This window comes from Hippichthys cyanospilos, chromosome 14, assembly GCF_059441005.1.
Source record: "Hippichthys cyanospilos isolate Australia breed blue-spotted pipefish chromosome 14, RoL_Hcya_1.0, whole genome shotgun sequence".
Classification (NCBI taxonomy): domain Eukaryota; kingdom Metazoa; phylum Chordata; class Actinopteri; order Syngnathiformes; family Syngnathidae; genus Hippichthys; species Hippichthys cyanospilos.
Window position 1 is genome coordinate 19,772,399 of NC_142382.1, and position 23,933 is coordinate 19,796,331.

General features: G+C 43.1%; 1 protein-coding gene across 2 annotated transcripts; it reads left to right on the forward strand.

Moving 5' to 3' along the window:
* The first annotated feature begins 3,130 nt into the window (after positions 1–3,130).
* On the forward strand, positions 3,131–16,544 carry lrit3b (leucine-rich repeat, immunoglobulin-like and transmembrane domains 3b). Of its 2 annotated transcripts, XM_088433929.1 has the most exons (7): positions 3,131–3,321; positions 9,948–10,322; positions 10,397–10,482; positions 10,580–10,845; positions 12,543–12,801; positions 12,907–12,966; positions 15,335–16,544. In XM_088433929.1, exons 1-7 carry the CDS (start codon positions 3,212–3,214, stop codon positions 15,781–15,783), a joined length of 1,605 nt encoding a protein of 534 aa, XP_088290055.1. In that variant the 5' UTR covers positions 3,131–3,211; the 3' UTR covers positions 15,784–16,544. The 2 variants fall into 2 exon arrangements, with proteins under 2 accessions (XP_088290055.1, XP_088290056.1); XM_088433930.1 differs by lacking the exon at positions 10,580–10,845 and having other exon boundaries at positions 12,508–12,801.
* The last annotated feature ends 7,389 nt before the right edge of the window (positions 16,545–23,933 follow it).

Consider the following 23,933-nt stretch of genomic DNA (forward strand, 5'->3'; position numbering starts at 1 on the left):
TAATAATAATAATCTGGAGAAGAACAAGAAGGACCTCGCAGCAGCCGCTGCTCAGGCGCTAATAAATGTCTACTTTAATTTATTTGCAATATGCTTATTTGAAACTTTCATTTATTTCACTTGACTTCCTTTTTGCAAGAGTGGTAAAGCTTGACCGCATTCTCTTGCTCTCACTTATATACAGGAATTAATTACCACTTTAATTAGCCATGTGCAGCCATGTGAAGCAAATACAGTAGCAATGAATTACTATTCTAACCCTAACTCTATTATACTGTAAGTAGTATACGGCATGTGCGCTCTGAAGTGAATTTGTTCTTATTGGTGACGTTTTTACCCAAGCACTGCAGATCAGTACTAGAGGTAAGATCGGGCCTAAAAAATCCAGCCTTACCCGACCCAGGGCCGCGGTATTAACACTAGAAGGTCCAGCGTTTGGCTCTACTACCTATAAAGACCACCAATTGGCACCAAGGAGTTTAGCTAACACCTTAAATCACCTGTGTTATGTAAATTGAAAAAAAAGAAAAGTTGCACACTCTATCTTGTTGGGGGAGCTGCAGACATGCAAACTGTGGTCATTATGTAGGGGATGGAAGCGCTTGCACAGACCCATCTTTTGAAAACTTCATTCAAGATCAGAAAGGCTGGGTTTTTGCTTGTTCACTGCGGGTGGACATGTCATCAAATCGAGGATGTTGCATGATATCTTTGAAGCGGGTTCGGGACATTATTCAAATGATCTGTGGGTTTCCCAGGTTTCCTGACCAACAGTCATTTAGTGACGGTACCCTGGTGACTCAGCGCAAGAGCCCACCCCCAGAAACAAAATGGAGGCTGCAAGTACTGTAGGCCCAAAATTCTTTACATGGCGCTAAGTGGACAAGTAAAAAAGTAAAAAAAAAGAAAAACACTCCAGTTTTCCTTTTTTGCATTTTTCATCTTGTTGGAAAAGAAATATGAAAAAGAGAATAATATGAAACAGAATGTTTCCTGAAGACAGTGGAAGGTTTATGTCTTCTCCATCTGAGTCATTGTGATTTACTTCTCTCAAGATCATTTCCAACATCTGTTGAGCATTGAGTCTTCTGTGTATTTTTGTTCTTTAGGGGTTTGCACACCACAGAATTCTTGAGAATTCCCAATAGTAATGCAATCTGCATCCAACAGGCCATTTCAAAACATAGGTCAATTTGCATGTGTTAACACCCGGTTGCAAATGCAAACAAGTCGTCTGTTTGCCACATGAACAACCCCCAACAATCTTGTTTTTATGTCTCAGTTAGTCTCAGGCAAGGGAAATCTGCATTTGTACACATTTATGGGATGATAATGTGAATCATTATATCATCACACAAAGGCAACCTTATCTCGATGCAAACATGACCTAAAACAAAAGTCACTAAGAGATTATTTTTTATTGAATCTGCATCTATGTTATTTATGGGTGTTTATGTTGACACATTGTGATTGAAACCACACTTGCCTGGGTGTGTGGATATGAAAAAGCCTCATTGGCTTCTGACACACCCAGAACACACCCACACATTTTTTGACTTTTTGTTTTGTGTTTTTCTACTCATGCTGTATTTTACTTCTTGTGTATTTGGCTGTATTTGTAACGAACTGTATGTTTAGTTTACAATAAATTAAACAATTCTTATCTTGAATAAGGTTTTCAAAAGAGGGGTCTTTGCAAGCTCTTCAACCCCCACTAGAAAACACATCTCAGAAACCCCACACAGGATGTCCAGGTAACGATTACATTTGCATGCATGATGCTCCCCCCAACAAGATAAAGTTGGTGTGCAACTTCTCTTCTGTTTAATTTACATAACAAAGGTAGCCATTCACAGGTGATTGAGGATGCGAGCTATAATCCTTGGTGCCATTTGGCACTCCAATGGTCTTTATAGGTGGAAGTGCCAAATGGCAACTCTCTGGTCTTTCTAGTGTTAAAGCCTGAACCAGCTCGAGCCCGACCAATTAACTTGATTTGCAGGCCCAAGCCCAAGCCCAAAATCTAAATTTAACAAGACTGTATAAACATTTACTGTACATCTTTTATCTGTGTCTGCAGAGGTTACATTAACCGACAATTTTCCATCATCGATGCATTTTTTTAAGAGTTGACGGGGAAAAATTTATGTCTGGTCGTCATTGGTGCGCACTTGCTTAATTATGCGGAGAAATACTGCAGCCCACTAGGCTTTAAATAGAATACTGTAATGCAAATCAAATAATTGTTTGATGATCATCACTTTTGCCAGTACAGCGGTTTAAATGCTTTGTCAGCGTCGACGTGCCAGTCTTTTTGCTCTCGTATGAAAGCAAAGCGCCACATTGACTACTTTCAGCGATGCCAACGCAAGTTTCTGTAGCATTTTCAATTATCAATTTGAAGTTTTTCCATACCTCACTCTTCCCGGTGTGTGTTTGCCTTTTAAGTTCCCATGTCTTTAGTTTATCTTTGACTTCTTGCTGCTCCATAATCAGGGATACCAGGTCAAAATAGATGCGGACTTGTGGAGGGGAAGATTATTAAGAGGGCGGCGTTTATGTGTGCAGAGCATGCTCTGGCTCTGCGGCTCGTATAGTAGTTAATTAGCAATTACCTTACAGCGCCTTCTCTGTTTTATCAAAATTATTTATTTTATAACAAGTATTCCTTAGCTTAGTATCCACATTCCACACATTGTTTTAGTATATATTTTTATAAACATATATTTATTAAAAAAGTCAGTGAGATAGAACCCCGGCCCGACCCGAACGTAATGAATGACATTTCAGGCTCGAAATCCGGGCCAGGTCGGGTCGGGCTTGGCCTTGGCCTTAAGATTTTACCTCTAATCCAGGGGTGTCCAAATTTTTTGCAAAGGGGGCCAGATTTGGTGTGTTAAAAATGTAGAGGGGCCATCCTTGGCGGGCATTCTTTACATATAACAGCAATTAATCTAGATACACCTCCTGTTGTAAAACGGCTCATATTTTCTCATCATCATTCTTGAGGCAAATGTGATCACCGCAGCAGAGCAGACTTGTGTTGTGTTTTGTTGTTCTGGCTAAGCAGAGTGAGATGGCATGCAATTTGTAAAGCGTGTAATCTCAGCTAATCCGGGATTCAGTTTTACAGCAGGTTGCAAACTCGAAGTGGAACGCGACTATGGCAATAAAAAGGGTCTGTGCAAGGATAATATTTCATGAATGAAGGATGTCTTTGCTGATTTTTCTTTACATTTTGCTATATCATTCCTTGGTAATCCGCTCCTGCCCATCTTTATGTTCCTGCACCGATGGTACCACAGGAACAGCAGACCTCAGGTTGAGTGAGACTTTTTTCACTTCCTCTTCTCCTGTTGCAATCATACTCTTTTTGTGTTTCTGTTCAGATATTTTTGATTAAGCATTCCTAAAATCCTCACAAAGAAGTACACAAAGGAATAACAATTAAGGAATAACATTCCACCTGGTAATATGTACATACAGTGATCCCTCCTACTTCGCGGTCTCAGTACTTCGCGTTTTTTTTCAGGAAAAATAAAAAATATTTCAAAATAAAAAAAACATTTAAAAATGTGCAAAAATGTACAAAAATGGAAAAAAAAAGCAAAAAAGTACATTATACAGTACTGTATTAATCAAATAACGAAGTAATATTAGTTAATAACTATGTTAAGAATTCTTCAAGCATTAGAGTTCGTAACGTTTTTTTATCTTTTAATTTGTCGGGTCGCGTTGCATTTCCGTTTCCTGGTGTACGTTCTCTGTGGTCATTCAGCTCGTTATGGTGACGTAGTGAATGACAATTTAAACTCATATTTATAGTTTATTATCATTTATGTTGATAACGCACGCTACTGCCTATGTTTAGTAAGTGATGAGTGTTTATTCTGTTATGTGTTCGTTTGTGTAGAGGTTGCACTTTATAGTTAGTAGTTGTTAGTTGTTGCTAACCCGCTAATGTCGGCAAAAAATACAGTAAATTCATAGATTAAGTGTTTATATGTTAGTTTACTGACTTTAAGATTGTTGTTGATTTATTATTCAAAAGATACTGCATGATACACCATACATGAGCCATAATAAATGTGAAGTTCAACGTGATTTCTTGCGTACTCTTTCACCGGAGCCTTGGTGCAGATATCCAGTCCTGAGAACAAATTCTCAAAAAACTAAGTAATATTAGTTTTTTAATGAATATACAATAATGTTAATAAGGATAACGTAATGTTAACTAAAAAGAGAAAGGAAATAAAATATGCAAAAATACAAAAAAAAAAAAGGATTGTTTATGGTTACTGCAGCTACAGTATATTGGGGCGTACATAGAAATCTAGGAACTGATACCCTACTTCGTGGGTTTCAGACTTCGCGGGGGGTTGACAGCCCCCATTAACCGCGAAGTAGGGGGTATCACTGTATACGTTACGTTTATCACATTGCCGATTTAATTTCTTATTAAATGAGTTTTATGGAACCAATCTTTCTAACAAGGAAGTAAAACGGCTCGATTGCTCTTAACTGTGTATCCTGAACACTCGCGGCTGATTAAGACTACTCCAACAACAGTTTTACAGACATTAAAATGCAAAGCGACGTCAGTATGCCACTCTCACTAACATGCGTCCCTTCTATCAAATCAGTCTCCAAGGAAACTGAGAATTCATTACAAAAGTTCCACCCTAGCCATTTTACCGACATTAAAATGCAAAGCGACGTCAACATGCAGCTTTCACTAACATGTGTTCCTTCAATCAAATCAGTCCCCAAGGGAACCCAGTATTAATAACAATAGTTTACATGGGTGAATTATTTACTACTGACGCTAATTTTCTGGCTGTGTGCCTCCCAAACACACATTTTGGCCACCTTAGCATTTATACAGTCAAACATTCTAGCTAATAAAAGAAACATTGCTGTTTACTTGGCCAACTTAGTGCAAAATCTCTCCTCTTTACTTCTGGTACCAAAACAAAACCAGAAGACGTGGATAAGGTAGGAGTCTATTTTCTCTTGCACTGGCGGTGCGGGGAGTTGTGAATTCCTCCTGTCTCACTTCCGTTGTCATAAGTGAACTTCAAGCCATTTTTATCTGCATGGGTGGGGCCGGGGTGTGAGAGCATAGAATAAGCATGGAATGCTTAGAAATGCATCAATAAAGAAAAATAATACTTGGGAGTGTTTAGGGTAAAAAAACAACAACATTGGAACATGGTCAAAAGCTCCCATATTACAGCCCCTTTAACCCTTTAATGGGCATAGCAGCTGCTTTCGGCCGACAGTCTAAACAGGCAAAATGGCCGAAGGTGTCTGTAACAACCATTGCTTAAATTCTGACAGGCCTAAATTTCTCTAAAATCCTGAATATTCTTGCCTGTTTAGGACTTAAAAATAGAAAAATGTGAGCCTAAAAAGGCTGTTTTTGCCTGTTTAGACTATAGAGCAGAAGTGGCCGCTGTGCCTAGTAAAGGGTTAAGCAAAGAACCTCAGGTCATAAACCTCAACAAAAAACAATTAAAGTACTTGCTACTTTGATCCAATAGTAGCTTCTAACAAATTAAAATTATTTTAGACACCTGTTTCTTATCTATGTATGTATTACAAATAATTTAAGTGTATTACTACTGTCCCCTCACATGGGCTCACCACCTTTGGGAGGGGCCATAGGAGTCGGGTGCAAAGAGAGCTGGGCGGCGGCCAAAGGCGAGGACCTTGGTGCACCGATCCCCGGCTACAGAAGCTAGCTCTTGGGACATGGAATGTCACCACTCTGGCGGGGAAGGAGCCTGAGCTAGTGTGCGAGGCCGAGAAGTTCCGACTAGACATAGTCGGACTCGCCTCCACACACAGCTTGGGCTCTGGTACCATTCCTCTCTGGAGGGGTTGGACTCTCTTCCACTCTGGAGTTGCCCGTGGTGAGAGGCGCAGAGCTGGTGTGGGCATTCTTGTTGCCCCCCAGCTCAGCGCCTGTACATTGGGGTTTACCCCAGTGGACGAGAGGGTAGCCTCCCTCCCTTCAGAGTACCCACCCTTTTTGGAGTCCTTGGAGGGCGTGCTGGAGAGCACTCCCTCTAGGGACTCCCTCGTTCTGCAGGGGGACTTCAATGCTCATGTGGGCAATGACAGTGAGACCTGGAGGGGCATGATTGGGAGGAACGGCCCCCCCGATCTAAACCGAGTGGTGCTTTGTTATTTGACTTCTGTGCTCGTCACGGATTGTCCATAACAAACACCAAACATAGGGGTGTCCATATGTGAACTTGGCACCAGGCCACCCTAGGCCCCAGTTCGATGATCGATTTTGTGGTTGTATCATCGGATTTGTGGCTGCATGTTTTGGACACTCGGGTGAAGAGAGGGGTGGAGCTGTCAACTGATCACCACTTGGTGGTGTGTTGGCTCCGATGGAGGGGGAGGATGCCGGCCAGACCTGGCAGACCCAAACGTATCGTGAGGTTCTGCTGGGAACATCTGGCAGAGTCCCCTGTCAGAAGGAGTTTCAACTCCCACCTCCGGCAGAATTTCTCCGACGTCTCCGGGGAGGCAGGGGACATTGAGACCGAGTGGACCATGTTTCATTCCTCCATTGTCGAGGCGGCTGATCGGAGTTGTGGCCGTAAGGTGATTGGTGCCTGTTGTGGCGGAAATCCCCGAACCCACTGGTGGACACCAGCGGTGAGGGATGCCGTCAAACTGAAGGAGTCGTATCGGGTCTTTTTGGCCTGTGGGACTCCAGAGGCAGTTGACAGGTACTGGCTGGTCAAGCGGAGTGCGGCTTCGGCGGTCGCCAAGGCAAAAATATCGGGTGTGGGAGGAATTCGGTGAGGCCATGGAATGCGACTTCCGGATGGCTTCAAAGAAATTCTGTTCCACCATCCCGTGTCTCAGAGGGGGCAATCAGTGCATGATTGACAGTGGAAATGGGGCACTGCTGACCTCAACTTGGTACGTTGTGAACCGGTGGGCAGAATACTTCGAAGACCTCCTCAATCCCACCACGTCTTCCTCTGAGGAAGCGGAGCCTTCAGGCCCCGAGGTGCGCTCTCCCATCTCTGGGGCTGAGGTCACTCAGGTGGTCAAAATACTCCTTGGTGGCAAGGCCCCGGTGGTGGATGAGTTCCGCCCAGAGTTCCTGAAGGCTCTGGATGTTTTAGGGCTGTATTGGCTTACACCCCTCTGCAACATTGCGTGGACATCGGGGACAGTGCCCCTGGATAGCAGACTTAGGTGGTGGTCCCCTCTTTTAAGAAGGGGGACTGGAGGCTGTGCTCAAACTAACAGAGGAATCACGCTCCTCAGCCTCCTCAGTAAGGCCTATTCAGGGGTGCTGGAGAGGAGGATCCATCAGGAAGTCGAGTCTCAGATTCAGGAAGAGCAGTGTGGTTTTTGTCCTGGCCGTGGAACAGTGGACCAGCTCTACACCCTCGGCAGGGTCCTCGAGGGTGCATGGGAGTTCGCCCAACCAGTCTACATGTGCTTTGTGGACTTGGAGAAGGCGCTCGACCATGTCCCTCGGGGATCTCTGTGGGGGGTGCTTCAGGAGTATGGGGTACCGGATGCCCTGACGTTTGGTCCCTGTATGACCGATGTCAGAGTGTGGTCCACATTTCCAGCAGTAAGTCAAATTCGTTTCCAGTGAGGGTTGGACTCCGCCAAGGCTGCCCTTTGTCACTGTTTCTGTACATTACCTTTATGGATAGAATATCTAGGCGCAGCCAAAGCATTGTGGGTGTTCGGTTTGGGAGCCTCAGCATTGCATCTTTGCTTTTTGCAGATGATGTGGTGCTGTTGGCTTTTTCAGGCCGTGACCTCCAACTCTCACTGGAGCGGTTTGCAGCCGAGTGTGAAGCGGCTGGGATGAAGATCAGCACCTCCAAATCTGAAACCATGGTCCTCAGTCGGAAAAGGGTGGAATGCCCTCTCCGAGTCGGGGATGAGGTCCCGCCCCAAGTGGAGGAGTTCAAGTATCTCGGGTTCTTGTTCATAAGTGAGGGTAGGATGGAGCGTGAGATTGACAGACGGATCGGTATGGTTTCTGCTGTCATGCGGGCTCTGCACCGGTCTGTCATGGTGAAGAAAGAGCTGAGCCGAAATGCGAAGCTCTCTGTCTACCACTCAATCTACGTTCCTGCCCTCACCTATGGCCACGAGCTGTGGCTTGTGACCGAAAGAACAAGCGGATACAAGCGACCGAAATGAGTTTCCTCCGCAGGGTGTCCGGGCTCTCCCTTAGAGATAGGGTGAGAAGCTCAGTCATCCGGGAGGGGCTCAGCGTCGAGCTGCTGCTCCTCCGCGTTGAGAGGAGTCAGTTGAGGTGGTTCGGTCATCTGGTTAGGATGCCCCCTGGGCGCCTCCCCGGTGAGGTGTTTCGGGCATGTCCCACTGGAAGGAGGCCCCGGGGACAACCCAGGACACACTGGAGAAACTATGTCTCTAGGCTGGCCTGGGAGCGCCTGGGGATCCTTCCTGAAGAGCTGGATGAAGTGGCCGGGGAGAGGGAACTCTGGGCTTCCTTGCTCAAGCTGCTGCCCCCGCGACCCGACCCCAGAGGACAGCAGTAGAAGATGGATGGATAAATACTATTGTGCCAGCAGGGTGAAAAGTGGTTAACTTGTGTGCTTCACAGTTGAGAGTTCAATTACAGCTTGCTCTGGCCTTCCCGTGTGGGGTTTACATGTTCTCTCAGTACCCGTGGAGGTTCTCTCTAGGCACTCCGGCTCTCTCCCTTATTCCAAACAAATGTATGGCAGGTGTATTGTACACTCTATTAGACAAATTGTCCTGAGGTATGATCCATCCTTCCATCCATCCATCCATCCATCCATCCATCCATCCATCCATCCATCCATCCATCCATCCATCCATCCATCCATCCATCCATCCATTCATCCATCCATTCATCCATTTATTCATTCATCCTAACCGTATCTTAACTGCTTATTCTCACTTGAGCCTATCTCAAATGTCCTTGGGCAGTAGATGGGGTACAGCCTGAAGTGGTTGCCTGCCACTGACATGGCATACGAAGATGCAATCTTTTCAGCCAAGAACTGACTTATGCCCGTGTAGCAGCTACTGTTGTCCTGTTATAACTCTTATTTCCCCACTAACTGAGCCTTGCAGAAAACTGAAAGTACGGTATGGTTAAACCATTAGCTCATCAATAAACTCTGCTGGATCATAAAAATAATCCTAATCATTTGAATCAGGTGTGTTTGAGAGAGAAAATGGGAAAACTTGTAGGACACCGGCCCTCGAATTGTCCATCACTGCTCTAGACCACAAGTTTTTGACTGTTGGATTTTGTACAGATAATAGTTCGGAGGTCTTTTTCATTTTTAGCTTGAAGGGCACAATGCCTATGATATCCCAAAACATTTTGAAATGTGGACTCATGAGACCATGACACAATTTTCCACTTTGAATCAAGGTATCCCATAATTTCAAGTAAAGAGAAGGCGGCTGAGTTTTGGTATTTGAATGAATGGCTTTCATTTGGCATTTTCATTTCAATTAATTTCCAGCTTCAACTAATATAAAATATAAAGTAAACATTTGACCCCAATACAGTGACTTATATTGCGCTAGATACGATTTGTGATGGTTTTATTCACGAATCAAGCTTCAGAGCTATCATCCCAAAATTCATCTACAGTATGTTAATATTTTAAAATATGACAGACTCATGTCTGTTTGGGCTTCCCTGCTGAAGCTGCTGCCTCTGTGACTGGACCGCGGATAAGCGCTATATAATGGACAGACATGCACTTTTTCAAAGTAATTTTCGCGAAAGGAACTATTTTATCAGTGACAAAGCATATGATTTGATTATAGAGCAGAAAAAAAATCTTTAACAATTAATGGTTATTTACAGTTCCTTGTGATTGAGCAATGTTGTGTGCAATGTAAAGATGACTTCTAACTGGTTTGTGTTGTTTAAATCTCAGGTTTGTGCAATGCAGTGACCCTCGAATATCAGAAGTTCCCATCAATGTCCCCGCTGACACAGTTAAACTTCGTCTTGAAAAGACCCTGATCACCAAAATGCCCAGAGCCGCCTTCTTCAACCTGTCAGAGCTGCTCTTCTTGTGGCTTACTTACAACTCCATCACAAGCATCCATCCCAGCAGCTTTGTTAACTTGAAAGCCTTGAGAGAGTTGCGTCTGGATGGAAATCTCCTCACTTGTTTCCCTTGGGAAGGACTTAGAGACATGCCTCGGCTTCAATCTCTAGGTCTTCACAACAATCGACTGTCAAGCCTTCCATCTCATGCTGCACTATTTCTCCCGAACATTACCTACCTTGACCTATCCAGTAACAGGTTTGATCCAATTGAAAATAACTGCTTTCTAACTGGTTCTATTCAGTAAATATGCTGAAATGTCCTCTCCTCAGGTTGACTATGTTATCAGCAGAACTGTTGGATCTTTGGTTCCCTCTTCCAGGCCAACGGCGGATATCCGTACAAAAAAGAATTTTGGGTACGAATTAGTGTGTTGAATATATTAATTTCTCAAACAATGGTTTATTATCCATCTATCCATCCATTTTCTTCCGCTTATCCGGGTCGGGTCGTAGGGGCAGCAACCTCAACAGGGAAGCCCAGACTTTCCTCTCCCCGGCCACTTCATCCAGCTCCGCCAGGAGGATCCCTTGGCGTTCCCAGGCCAGCCGAGAGACATAGTCCCTCCAGCGTGTGCTGGGTCGTCCCCGGGGCCTCCTCCCAATGGGACATGCCCGGAAAACCTCGCCAGGGAGGCGTCCGGGAGGCGTTCGGGAGGCATCCTAACCAGATGCCCGAACCTAAAGGCTTAAATGTTTGGAATGAGATTCAAAGTCAAACCGTGCGTAAAATATCACTTATAGCCCTGCTAAAACACCTGCAAAAAACAGCATGGATGGCATGGGCTCTCCCAGCACAAACCGGAATATTTTGTCATCTTTTTGTGCTGAAGGGACCAGCAGCTGACTGCAAAAATGTTGCTGGAATGTTGCAAAAATGTTGCCGGAATTCCATCGTTTCCAACAGCACCGCTAGCATCAGACCTGTAGAATCCAGCAAATAAAGCCATAAAAATATATTTCTACAAACTTTAGTCGCTTAGTATTAATAAATGTGTGTCTCCACGTTATAATATGGAATATTTACAAAGAGTAATGGAGATGGATATTTGAAAACGGGGCAAAAAAAATTAGTCCAAAATTTACTGATATCCAGATTAAGCAACAACTGGAAAGGTCAAGTTTAAAATCCTTTTCCAACCAAAACATGCTTTGAATTTTAAATGATTAAAAAAATAGGCACATTTTTGCCAAAATGACACCTGTGCACATCTTGCTATTTTTTCATTTCACAGCTGAACATGTAAAGTCAAAAGCTTGAATTCCTTGACCACTTCATGTGTCTGAGAACATTTAAATTTGAAGGTGTTTCCAGAATTTTGACCGGTACTGTAAATGTTTATACAGTGGGCCTCCGGTTTACGAGATTAATCTGTTCCGCAGTTGGGATCGTAACCCGAATTTGCCATATGGCAGGCAATCCAAAACTATGTTAATTAGCTAATGTGTGTAAAACCCCAGGTAAAAACATAAAATTTTATATACATATTAAAAATTGGTATCAAAATATTATCGTAAATGCTGCTTATATACATGCATACAATTAAATAACATCATAAATAAAAAATATATAATTTATTTACCTTTGAGTTGTTATGAGCTTGTTATGGCCATATTCCCTAGTAAGGGTAGCCTAGGCTAAGTTATCTTAGTTTTCTTCGTATTTCTTGATTATCTCCAGCTTCATTTCCATATAAATCTTCTCTTTAACATTACTAGCTATCTTGGGACTCATATTTAGTGCTTAATTTAAGTTTGAATTAAGCACTAAAATGCATCATAAATACGATATTGAAAGCACTCTCACACGAGATCAAGTCTTAAGGCAGCCATCTTTGTCACAAAGATGGCTGTGCGCCGACCAATAGCAGACCAGCATCTTCATGACCCTGTGATGTTGACCGACAGTAGACCAGTATCTTAGGGAGTCGAGACGCCAAGCAATAGACCAGCATTGTAGTGACGCGTTGCAGCGGAGGCAGTTTGACGCCAACACAAAATAAGAGCAATTACCTAAAAACGTCTCAAGAAAGAGGCAAAACAACAAACAAACAACAGCCACGGGTCATGACAGTTGTTGATGTTAATTGTAAAGCGGGATAAATGCCTTGAAGAGGGGACGAAAAAACGTAGTATTCCTCATTGTAACGTAAAAAAAAAAAACGTAAGCCAGGAATGCCGTAACCCGGGGGTCCACTACATATATATGTGTGTGTGTGTGTGTGTAAAAGAAGAGGAAGGATAATAATCACAAACCGATAGCAAGTGGTTTGGTGCCCCCCTGCCCCCAAACTGCTTGAGTGAGCATTGCATATTGCATTCATTAATTATATAATTAAAAAAAAACTGAAAATATTATATAATCTATTGTACTGGACACCCAGGTCTCCATGACAACCCATGGTTGTGTGACTGCCAGATCTCCTTGGTGGCATCTCTGTCAATGTCCTTGGGGAGCCCCGTGATTCTCATGGACGAGCTGCTGACATGCAAGAGGTCTCTAGGTCAGTTGGGTGTGGTACTGACCAAAGCTAAGATGCCCCACTGTATGAGACCTTCAGTCCAGCCTGCAGCCACCAGAGTCATATCTCTGCTGGGCAGCCATGTTCTTCTACGTTGTGATGCCACTGGCTACCCCACGCCAACTCTTACATGGGTCAAAACCTCAAACTATGCCGGTAAGGCTGGGAGAGTTTTGAGTGATCCTGAAGCAAAAACTTCTTTCTCATTTTGAGCTGCTAATCCAAAGTAATGCAATTTTTCTCTTCTCTGATCGCTCTCAGATTGCTGTCAACAGGATATTACTGGTGACACTGAACAACTGCCCAGGAGTTTGAAAAGCTGTAAGATGTATTTGCACTTCTATAAACTTCACTTTATATTTTTTGGAATACAGTGATCCCTCGTTTTTTTCGGTTAATGGGGACTGGAATCCTTCCGCAATAAGTAAAACCCGTGAAGTAGCGCCCCCACTTTTCACAATTAAAAAAATAATGAATGAAAAATTTTACAATTTAAAATTGTTTTAAACGTGAAAAGTCTTCATGCTATACATATTATTCAAGACAAATATTACTGCAGTGCACATATTTGCTTAAATCTTAAATGATTAAAACTTATATACTGTACAGTAAGTGAACAGTTCCCTCTTTCCTTTAATGTCTCGCAATGCTGCGGTCAAATTAGCAGCAGCAAATATGTGTTGAATTAAAGTCTAATCTGCACATGATCAAACATGGTTACAATGGAGAGTTTACACTTGAAATATCATTTTATTATAAAAGAAATCTAGGTAAGAGATTTCCAACAGTACAGTAACAGTAACGGTCCTTACTGTACAGTAAGGTTTAATCATTTAATATTTAAGTAAATATGTGTACTGCAATAATTCCAAGTCCGAGAAGGGCCCAGGGCAAGTGTTTTTGTAGTTACCTGTCTGTCTGGCATGCAAAAAACAATCACAGCATGTCTCTCCGCTGTACAGCCCCCCCCCCCCCCCCCCAAAAGACAGAGATCCTGAATATTAAAGCGCAAAGTAGCAAGGCATCACTGTATAACTTATCAAAGGGATTCTCACACGTATGTGATCCAGAGCTGTATCGAGATACATGATCCTAAACATAGCAACTTAAATACGCAGCCATAAATACAGTATCAACTATGAATCATTTCATAAAAAGGAACTTCATGACATTGAACGAGTTAAATGCAAACACGATGAGTTAAATATAACATTGGTTGCGTTGCTTTCACTTAAAACATGGATGCCAAAATAGAGGAGCTAGTTTTCAAAAGCACAGACAAATTTTGGTGACTACGGGTAGCAAAATATGACAAATATGCGTGGAATAATTTTCAAATTGTTCTCTACCTCAAAAGATAATTATTTTGTTTTTTAAGTTTGAGCATTTGTGAGCCACTGATTGGGTCATTATTTGATAGATGACAGACTATAGGCTGAAGATACACATCACTGATTACATTGGTCAACACATTTATTACCAAAAAGGTAACAAAGTTTTAAGGGTATTTGAAGGTTGCTGAATCTGAAGATGACAGCTTTTTTTCAGAATTGACTCGTTTGACTTGCATTTGATAATCAATTTTAGTATGTCCAATACACCTGCATTGCATGTTTTTGGAGTATGGAAGGAAGTGCCTGGAGAGAACCCATGTGGGCTCGGGGAGAACATGCAAACCCCACACAGGAAAGCTAAAGCGAAGTGGATTTGAACTCGGGTCCCTAAACTGTGAGGCCGACGCGCTAACCGCTGCTTCACCGAGTTGCCCTCTCTTTTCTCTCTCCACTAAAAGTACACAAAAAAGACGTACACTGAAAAAAAAACATTCTTTGGTGCCAATGTGCTAAGATGACGCGCTCTGCAAAAATCTTGCTCTGCAGCAGTGAATGGTGGGCGGGGGCAGGGAGGTGGGGGGTGAATGGCCCCCTACAAAAACTCAAGTCCCATCGTTCACAGTGGAGGTGTTCAAAAGACTTGGTTCTTTCACTAATGTCAAATCATTCATTGGTATTCTCTTTATGCTATGACTTCGATTAGGCTTCATTTTTCTTTTAAATCATGTCTTTTTAGTATTCTTTCATTTCTTATTGGATATTATGAAAGACAATGATCATTTCCTGAGAAGCCTTCCATTTGCAAATCATGTTGCAAGTAAAAATCAAGAACACACAAATCTGAAAATTGTGCATCAGTCTTTGTTTGTCTTTTCCAGCATGTCAATTTAGTGTTCTTGAATTTTTGATTCGATAATGTGAGAGACATCATTATCCTTAAGCCTTTTATTTGCAAATCCTGTTTCATTTGAAAATCAAGAAACTAAAATATTTACAGTAAAAACAAAATGCAAGACGCAGGTTGCATCAAAGGACAAACATTACTTTCACGAATGATCAAAGTACTTTTAGTAAACTGACAAAGCACATTTTAGCAACCAATGACCACAAATACGGAACTGAAAAATTAAAGCCAATTCTAAGAAAAACATCACTTTGGATTCAGCATCCCAAATATATGCTAAAACTATTAATGTATCTTTGGCACTCAGGAGGGGGAGTTGGGGATTATTAAGATAACCAGGGCTTTGTTGTCGCTATTTGTACTTGCAGTAAGTTTTTAAATTTCTTTTTATTGAAGTAGAAGATGGTGAAAGGTTTACTATCGATTGCTGACAGTGGATTTATTGTTCCAGCTATGCAGGGTTCTCCTCGAGATGGTGTGCGCTGGTCAATAATCAGTCTGGATGACTTAGCATTCAAGGATGCTGGTGAATATCGCTGCCTAGCTCAGAATATGGCGGGCATATCGGAAGCTCCAGTTAAACTATTGGTGGTGGGAGTAACAAGACTCTCCCGGCTCCTAAAGAAGAAGTCCCAGAAGACTCCACCTAAGTCATTATCTGGCAACAAAAGGTTCAACCAAAATGGAACTATGTTTCTCACCCCCCCACTGAAAGACTACCAGATATCCCAAAATATTACACCACCTTCTCAAAAGAACAACAAGATGACATTTCCTGCCATTGTATCCAAACTGTTCCCAATTGACAGAGGCAACAAAACAAACTTAAATCTTCCAAAGAAAATGTCAAAAAAAAAGAAAAATCTCATGACATCTATGGTAGGCATATCTGGCAATTGAACCCTTCCTTTTGCTGTAGGCATATTAGTTTCTTCCTTATCCGATTTTTAGGGCTGACTTTCCACATTGTTTATAGCAAGTGTGCAAATCTGATCTGACCCTGCTCAGACGGAGCCACAGTGTTGAACCCCAATCATAGTGGGTTACTGTAGCAACAATATCAAAAACAGTGTGTTGTCTAGCACTTGGGAATGTTGGACGCAATAATTGCTGCAGTGGCGGCAACAGCTAAGGTACATTAAATAAAAGGGTTGAAAGCATACAGCCAAATACCAACTAGAGTGAAATTACCATTTTTTTTCTTTTAATGTTGGACTTGTTAAACAATCCTGTGTTATTTATTCATTCACTCAGAACGGTGTCAATTGTTGAGGTTCGTCTCATAGCATCAGCCAAGTGGTACCAGACTGTGGTGGAGGAGTTTGCACGTTCCTCTTTGCACAATTAGCCTGGCACACACATTATGATTGTGCCACAAAGCCAGCTACTCAGAGCTAGCTCCAATTTTAGATTGTTATGTTCACCCGGAAAAAGAAAACGAGATTGTGTCACACTTGCAATGCGAGAAATGGTGGACTTTCTCCTAAAACAATTTAAAGGCAGTATTTATTATTCTGATGATTATCTCATGTAATAGAACTACCTTGTCAGTTTTTGTACTTAAAGGATCTAATGATAAAAGTCGGCAAGACAATCTATGCATGCGCATAGAGCCAAATGCTGAAACTAATGTTGCAACAATAAAATGATTTGAAGTTTCAGTGCTTTTTTTTTTGACACAGCTTTATGTGATCTGAATTTGTCTAGAAGTCATTATCACTATCCGACATTATAATAGATCCTCCCATTTAACCCCCAGACATCTTCTTCCTCCTTTTCATCATTTGTTCAAACATCCTTGTTACTCTTCCATGGTAGTCGTCTTGGGACTCGTCCAGTTTGTTTGAAATGGAGGTCTTCAGAGATGGTTTGCTGATCAGCTTACTTGGGATATTATCCCAAGCGTGATAACAATCCTGCGAGGATTGTTTTGAACATAGACCACAGTTCTATTTCGCCCCCCCCCCCCCAAGACCGCCAGAGGCAGTGCTAAAAGCAAGATGATAAGCAAGATAAGAATGCATACCATCAAAAACGTCATGTATATGGCAACTTTTACCAGGTTCTACTGTATGAATGTTGCAGCCCCCAATTCTCTGTCTGTGGTCCTGGGCTCCTCAGGGGCGTCTATGTGAGGTTGAGATGAGTACCGTGGTCTCCTTGTGACTTCCCTGTTATTCGTCATTCCGTGCTTTTAGGACCGCCTTTGGCTGTCTGGAGGGGCCATATTGTAAGAATGTTAAAATGCAAATGTTAAAAGGTGCATGTTTCTGTTTTTGGGCTTAAAAGTTTGAATGGTTTGGGATGATAAGTCTAAGTTATTAAGTGTTCATGTTTTAAAAAAAGATGGAAATAGTAATTATTGAGGGGGTTAGTAGAAATCAAAACCAATACTAAAAAGTATTGATGGTTGTGATAAGTGCATGAGATCGTCGATCAGACTCATTTATGCTCAGTGTAACTAGTCTTGATGATAGATGTTTTTGAATGTACATCTAATGCCACCTCTGACATGATGACCTTGACGGGTCAACAAGTGAGGATTTCATAATATCAGCCATGTCACCCATGCCCTGGAGGAATGGAAGAAACGATATAACATAGATTGGACAGGAAAAATGCACAGACAACAACAAAACGTGTGGCACACCGTGGTCTAAAGGTTTGCTGGGAGCCTTTGCAGACTTCTTTTATCTTGATTGCTTACTATAGTAAAAGTAATTACCAGCAGACCGCAAGATATCCGATCAACTATTTACTGTATGCCACAAAAACGGACATACAGTTGCAGGGAATTAATTCTACTGTGAGCAGGAGAAGGTCTTACAAAATGGTTGCTACTCTTTTTCTGCCTTCGTCACCCACTCATGAAAAGGATGACTTTGCCTAACCCATATGACTTAACTGGTTCCAACATAATGACGTGTTCCATGGTGCAGATAGATGGGAGATGCAGAGCAAGGAAGGTCGAGGCGGCATGACAGATTAGCTCAAGTCATCTATCTATCTAATCATGTACCAAAAAGACCTAATCTAACAGTGGCTACATTCAGGAGCAATTGTCTCAAAGCTGAGTGTATGTACAGAAGGCGGACGTACCAAGAACTCAGTGGAGTTTGACAGCACCATTTTTGCGTCGTGAATGAGATACTAATCAGTGAAAGGATGGTGGGAGTTTGAATGATAATGTGAATTGGATGAATGTTTAAGGAACAAGCCCCATTAAAGGAACCTGGTCAGGGGACCAACAAACCCCTTTTAGCATTTAGGATGCAATGGTCTAACTGCCTGATCAGCCTGGGAACCTATTGCACACCAGGTACTAATTTTAAATCTTGTTATTTGAATAACAAATCTCCATCTCAAAAATAAATAAGTGGCATTATCACTGAAATTTGTCCAACTGTGATTTTGTTAACTTAAATTTTACGCTTTTAGTCTTTTTTTTTTTTTTTCGAGTGCAGGTCTCTTGTAATTGTCAGAATAAACTGACTGAGGCTGAGCCAGCATGAGCAGTCTCTGAAGGAGCTCATGAGCGCAGTAGCCACACTGCCCACCGCAGTGGAGCAGCTGACCACCCGTGTGGACACGGATGCTGCGTCAACCAGGATAGAGCAAGCGGACCAGGAGTAGACATCGCAGTCAGGTCAGGGGTCATCATTTTCGGAGAATCAAATTCCGCATCCTTCCTGTTATGCAGGAGACCTTGGCACCTGCAGCCGGTTTATCCAGCATGGGCCATGGCTGTGGGTACATCGAACCCCCGTATTCACACCTCGGATAAATTCCGGGAGGTGAAGAACGTTTTCAACCATCCTTTACAGAATCGAGAGGCTGGGACAGATTGTTGGACAGCAAGCAGGCCTCCCAGTCAGTGGCTGAATATTCGATCCACTTTCGCATTCTGTCCGCCGAGATCGGGTTCGATGAGGCGACACTGCGGGATTTTCCGCAGACGTCAACACCCACGCATCAAACACAAGTTGGTGGCCAAAGACGAGACTTCCACGTTGGAAGAGCTCATTAGCCTGGCCAGCCGGCTGGACAACCAGTTGAGAGAGTGATGGAGTGAGCGCGCCAGGGAACAGCGACCCAGCCTGCACGCTTTCACGCACCAACCAGCCGCCATCCATCTTCTATCTCTATGTTCCAGGGTTGGGTCGTGAAGGCAGCAGCTTGAGTAAGGAAGCCCAGACTTCCCTCTCCCCGGCCACTTCATCCAGCTCTTCAGGAAGGATCCCCAGGCGCTCCCAGGCCAGCCTAGAGACATAGTTTCTCCAGCGTGTCCTGGGTTGTCCCCGGGGCCTCCTTCCAGTGGGACATGCCCGAAACACCTCACTGGGGAGGCGTCCAGAGGGCATCCTAACCAGATGCCCGAACCACCTCAACTGGCTCCTCTCAACGTGGAGGAGCAGCAGCTCGACGCTGAGCCCCTCCCGGATGACTGGGCTTCTCACCCTATCTCTAAGGGAGAGCCCGGACAACCTGCAGAGGAAACTCAGCTCTCTCTTCACCACGACAGACCGGTGCAGAGTCCACATTACAACAGACGCTGCAAGAATCCGCCTGTCCATCTCACATTTTATCCTACCCTCACTCGTGAACATGACAACCAGAGTCTTGAACTCCTCCACTTGCGGCGGGACCTCATCCCCGACCCGGAAAGGGTATTCCATGCTTTTCTAACTGAGGACCATGGTCTCAGATTTGGAGGTACTGATCTTCATCCCAGCCGCTTCACACTCAGCTGCGAACCGCTGGAGGTCACAGCCTGAAGAAGCCAACAGCACCACATCATCTGCAAAAATTAAAGATGCAACGCTGAGGCTCCCAAACCGGAACCCCTCAACGCTTCGGCTGCGCCTACAAATTCTGTCCATAAAGGTAATGAACAGAATCGGTGACATAGGGCAGCCTTGGCGGAGTCCAAACCTACTGAAAATTAATTCGACTTACTGCCAGAAATTTGGACCAAGCTCTGATATCGGTCATACAGGGACCAAACAGCCCGTATCAATGCTCATCAGGTACTCCATACTCCCAAACCACCGCTCACAGAGGACACGGTTCAACACCTTCTCTAAGTTCACAAATCACATGTAGACTGGTCGGGCAAACTCCCATGCACCCTCGAGGACCCTGCCAAGGGTGTAGAGCAGGTCCACTGTTACACGGCCAGGACAAAAACCACACTGCTCCTCCTGAATCCGAGATTTGACTTCCTGACGGATCCTCCTCTCCAGCACCCCTGAATAGGCCTTACTGAGGAGGCTGAGGAGCGTGATTCCTCTGTTAGTTTGAGCACAGCCTCCGGTCCCCCTTCTTAAAAGAGGGGACCACCACCTAAGTCTGCTATCCAGGGGCACTGTCCCCGATGTCCACGCGAAGTTGCAGAGGCGTGTCAGCCAATACAGCCCTAAAACATCCAGAGCCTTCAGGAACTCCGGGTGGATCTAATCCACCCCCGGGGCCTTGCCACCGAGAAGTTTCTTGACCACCTCAGTGATTTCAGCCCCAGAGATGGGAGAGTGCACCTCCAAACGAAGACGTGTCGGTGGGATTGAAGAGGTCTTCTGGTTAGTCGACTAATCCTAAACCTCACATGGGTCACAAGCCTGCTGGTACCTATCTTAGCTGGCTTTACGCAGTAGGTGGGGGACCCCCTGATCTGGTCGCCAGCTAATCGCGGTACACACAAAAACAACCAACCATCACACTTACAATTCACCCGATTGACAATTTTAAGTGTCCAATATTCCTTTTTTGCCAAGCGCAGGAGGAGGGGAAGCTGTTGAGGATGGCATACAGGAGAAAAAGAAAACTCTCCTGTCATGGTAAAGAAGGAGCTGAGTCCAAAGGTGAAGCTCTCGATCTATCCATTCATGTACATTCCTAATTTCATTTTATGGTCATTAGCTATGGTTCGTGACCGAGAGAACAAGATCCCTGATAGAAGTAGCCAAAGTAAGTTTCTCCCACTGGGTGTGCGAGCTTAAAGATAAGGTGAGAAACTCATCCGGGGGGGAGGAGGGGCTCAAAGTCAAGCCGCTGCTTCTCCGCAGTGAGAGGAGCCAGTTGAGGTGGCTCGAGTATCTGGTTAGCATGCCTCCAGAACGCCTCCCTCAGGGCCTGTTCTACCAGGAGGAGGGACAAGCTGGAGAGACTATGTCTCTTGGTTGGACTGGCAAGCTACTGCCCCCACAAGCCTACCCCAGAGGAGCGGTAGACAATGATTGGATGGTTATAGAGTATTAAAATAATCAATGTTAGATTTTTTTTTAAATTTTAATCCCACGACAAAATATTGATTACTGCTGTAACAGGGTAAAAATATGGAAATTCAAACACATTTTCTCAAAGTGAATTTTGATGGTTTTGCAGCTCTTTTGATACTATATAATTTAGCAAGCTAAATGTTAAGAAGTCCATCTGCTTATCCTCACTAGGATTGCTGGCTTGCAATGTAAAACATTTACTTTAAGCCACCATTTGCAAAGGTTACTTCTGACCAACCTTTAGTAGGGGAAAAGAGCCACATTACCATGGATGCACATAAGTGGTACGCAGTTACCACTGTGTGACAGAAATCACTGATGCATAATGTTGTGTGCTTCACTTAGCACATTTTTGTTTACAACAAATGACAACAAGCTGAGATTAACATTTTTTATAAATTTGGTGCAAGATTTACAGCTCATGATTGTGGTTAACTCATCAAACTCAGCTGCACTTTCTGAACTACTGCCTATTGCAACAGCTGCCATTCCCTTTTTCATTGTTTCAGTCGATAAGTTCGTAAATGATTTTAATATGGTTCTTTTAACATCCCTAAACTCTAAAGCACCGTTAAGACTTAAAACTCGTCCATTGTGGCACACTCCGCTGTTTACGGATGAAACACAACGTTTAAGTTGTTAAGTAGAAAACTTGAACGTAAATGGCGGACAACCTAACTCGAGGTTTTCCGTCAGGCCTGGTGTGATAGCTTGCTGAAATATAAAGAGGTTCTTGGGTTAGCAATAACAAATTACTTTTCCAAAATGATTGGTCTTAATAAAAATAACCCAAAATATTTATTTGATATTGTAGCAAAGCTAACGCAGAGTTATCAATAATGAGAGACTGAAGAAAAGCCAAAACTCTGAGTCAAACACGATCGTTAGCAAAAGAGGGAGAGAGCACCAAGGTCTTCCGGTGTTCTGGGGCTCTCTTCCTCATTTTATTCCAAAGATTACAAAGAAGGCGGTTACAAGTTTCAAAATAATACCATATAAGGAATTGTTTATGTCTGAAGTGTGAGTGTGTGTGTATATGAGAGTGAGTGGGTTAAACTTGAGAGATATGCAAGCAATGTGTTTTTGTACGATAACATATATACAATTATTCCATCACCCTCCATTCAGCACACGATTTCATGTGATTCCATACTCAGTGGATTCAGCTAATAAGGGACAAAAAAAAAGGCAGCGTCACTTACCCCCTCGGGTTCTGTGATTACTGATGCTAGTTTGGACAATCAGGATCATGAAAGTCTGGTAACCATGTCCCAGTTTGATTTAGTATCCCTGGAATGTCTTACACACCTGGTTAATGCAGCAAAGCCAACATCCTGCATGCTCAACCCGCTTCCAGGCAAACTCATTAAAGACTTATTCCCGATCTTAGGGTCATCTGTCTTGAATATTATCAATCTGTCGCTCTCCTCTGGCATTGTAGCAGAAGCTTTTAAGACAATCCTCATCTAACCATTACTTTAGAAACCTCACCTAGGTCCTTAAAATCTCTCTAACTGATTTTAAGGGCAGCCTTGGCGGAGGCCAAACCTCACTGGTCTACCAGTGTCACATCTTCCGTTTATTGCCAAAATTCTTGAGGAAGTTGTAGCACAACAGCTTAGCGATTACATGATAGATAACAATAGATTTGAACTCCTTCAGTCAGGTTTTAAGGCCAACCACTCAACTGAGACAGCCCTTGTAAAAGTGACGAATGATCTTCTCTTAGCCATGGATTCCAACATCTCATCAACATTAACATTGCTTGACCTAAGTGCCGCATTTGACACTATTGATCATCAAATTCTTATAGAACATCTTAAATCATGTGTTGGTATCTTGGGATCAGCACTTTCTTGATTCAGAGCTTACATACTGGGAACGATGCATAGTGCCTCTTATGGCAATGCGATCTCTGAATCTTTCTCCGTCTCATGTGGTGTCCCGCAGGGGTCAGTACTTGGTCCCTTACTGTTCAACATCTACATGATTCCTCTTGGCGATATTATATGTAAACATGCTATTAGTTCTCATTGCTACGCTGGTGATATCCAACTATACATGACTTTAGAAATAACAGATCTTTGCAACTGCAGTAAACTGGAGGCCTGCCTTGCCGAGATTAAACAGTGGATGTCTTCCAATTTTCTGCTTCTTAACCTTAGTAAAACAGAGATGTTAATCATTGGCCATTAGCCATAAACATAATTTATTTGACAAGTATGAAAAAAAAACATGTGGATGTAACGCAACTCATGGATAACAAACTAGCAAATTGAGAATCAATCATCCTTTTGCGAGACAAACTGCAGGAACTACACAGGCTCTGTCTAATAGTTTTCTTCTTGTCGTTCATAAAGCAAACATAAAAAATCCCATGTTTTCTTATTCTGAGGATATTTGTTTGTTTATTGACCCTACTTGGACTGATTGTCGGGGCTGCATATCATTCAAACAAACAAACAAACATCATTTATACAAACCACGCAAACCATAACTGATGGGACATTTTGAAAAAAATTCATATTTTTCAAATTCAATGTATCAATAAAATAGTGTGTACATGGAACTGTGTTATTCTAATAAAGATTGAGACGACGTAATGTCAGTATAAAGCAGATATAGACTTGGCCCAGGAGAAATAAAGACAAGTCGGCACCTTCAAAAGGAACAGATGGCATCCCCCGACACAACATTCCACCAGGAGCAAAAGGCTAGGTGTAGCCTTCAAGAGAAGATATCAGTCAGAGTTTATGGTGCTCAGACTTCCTCCCG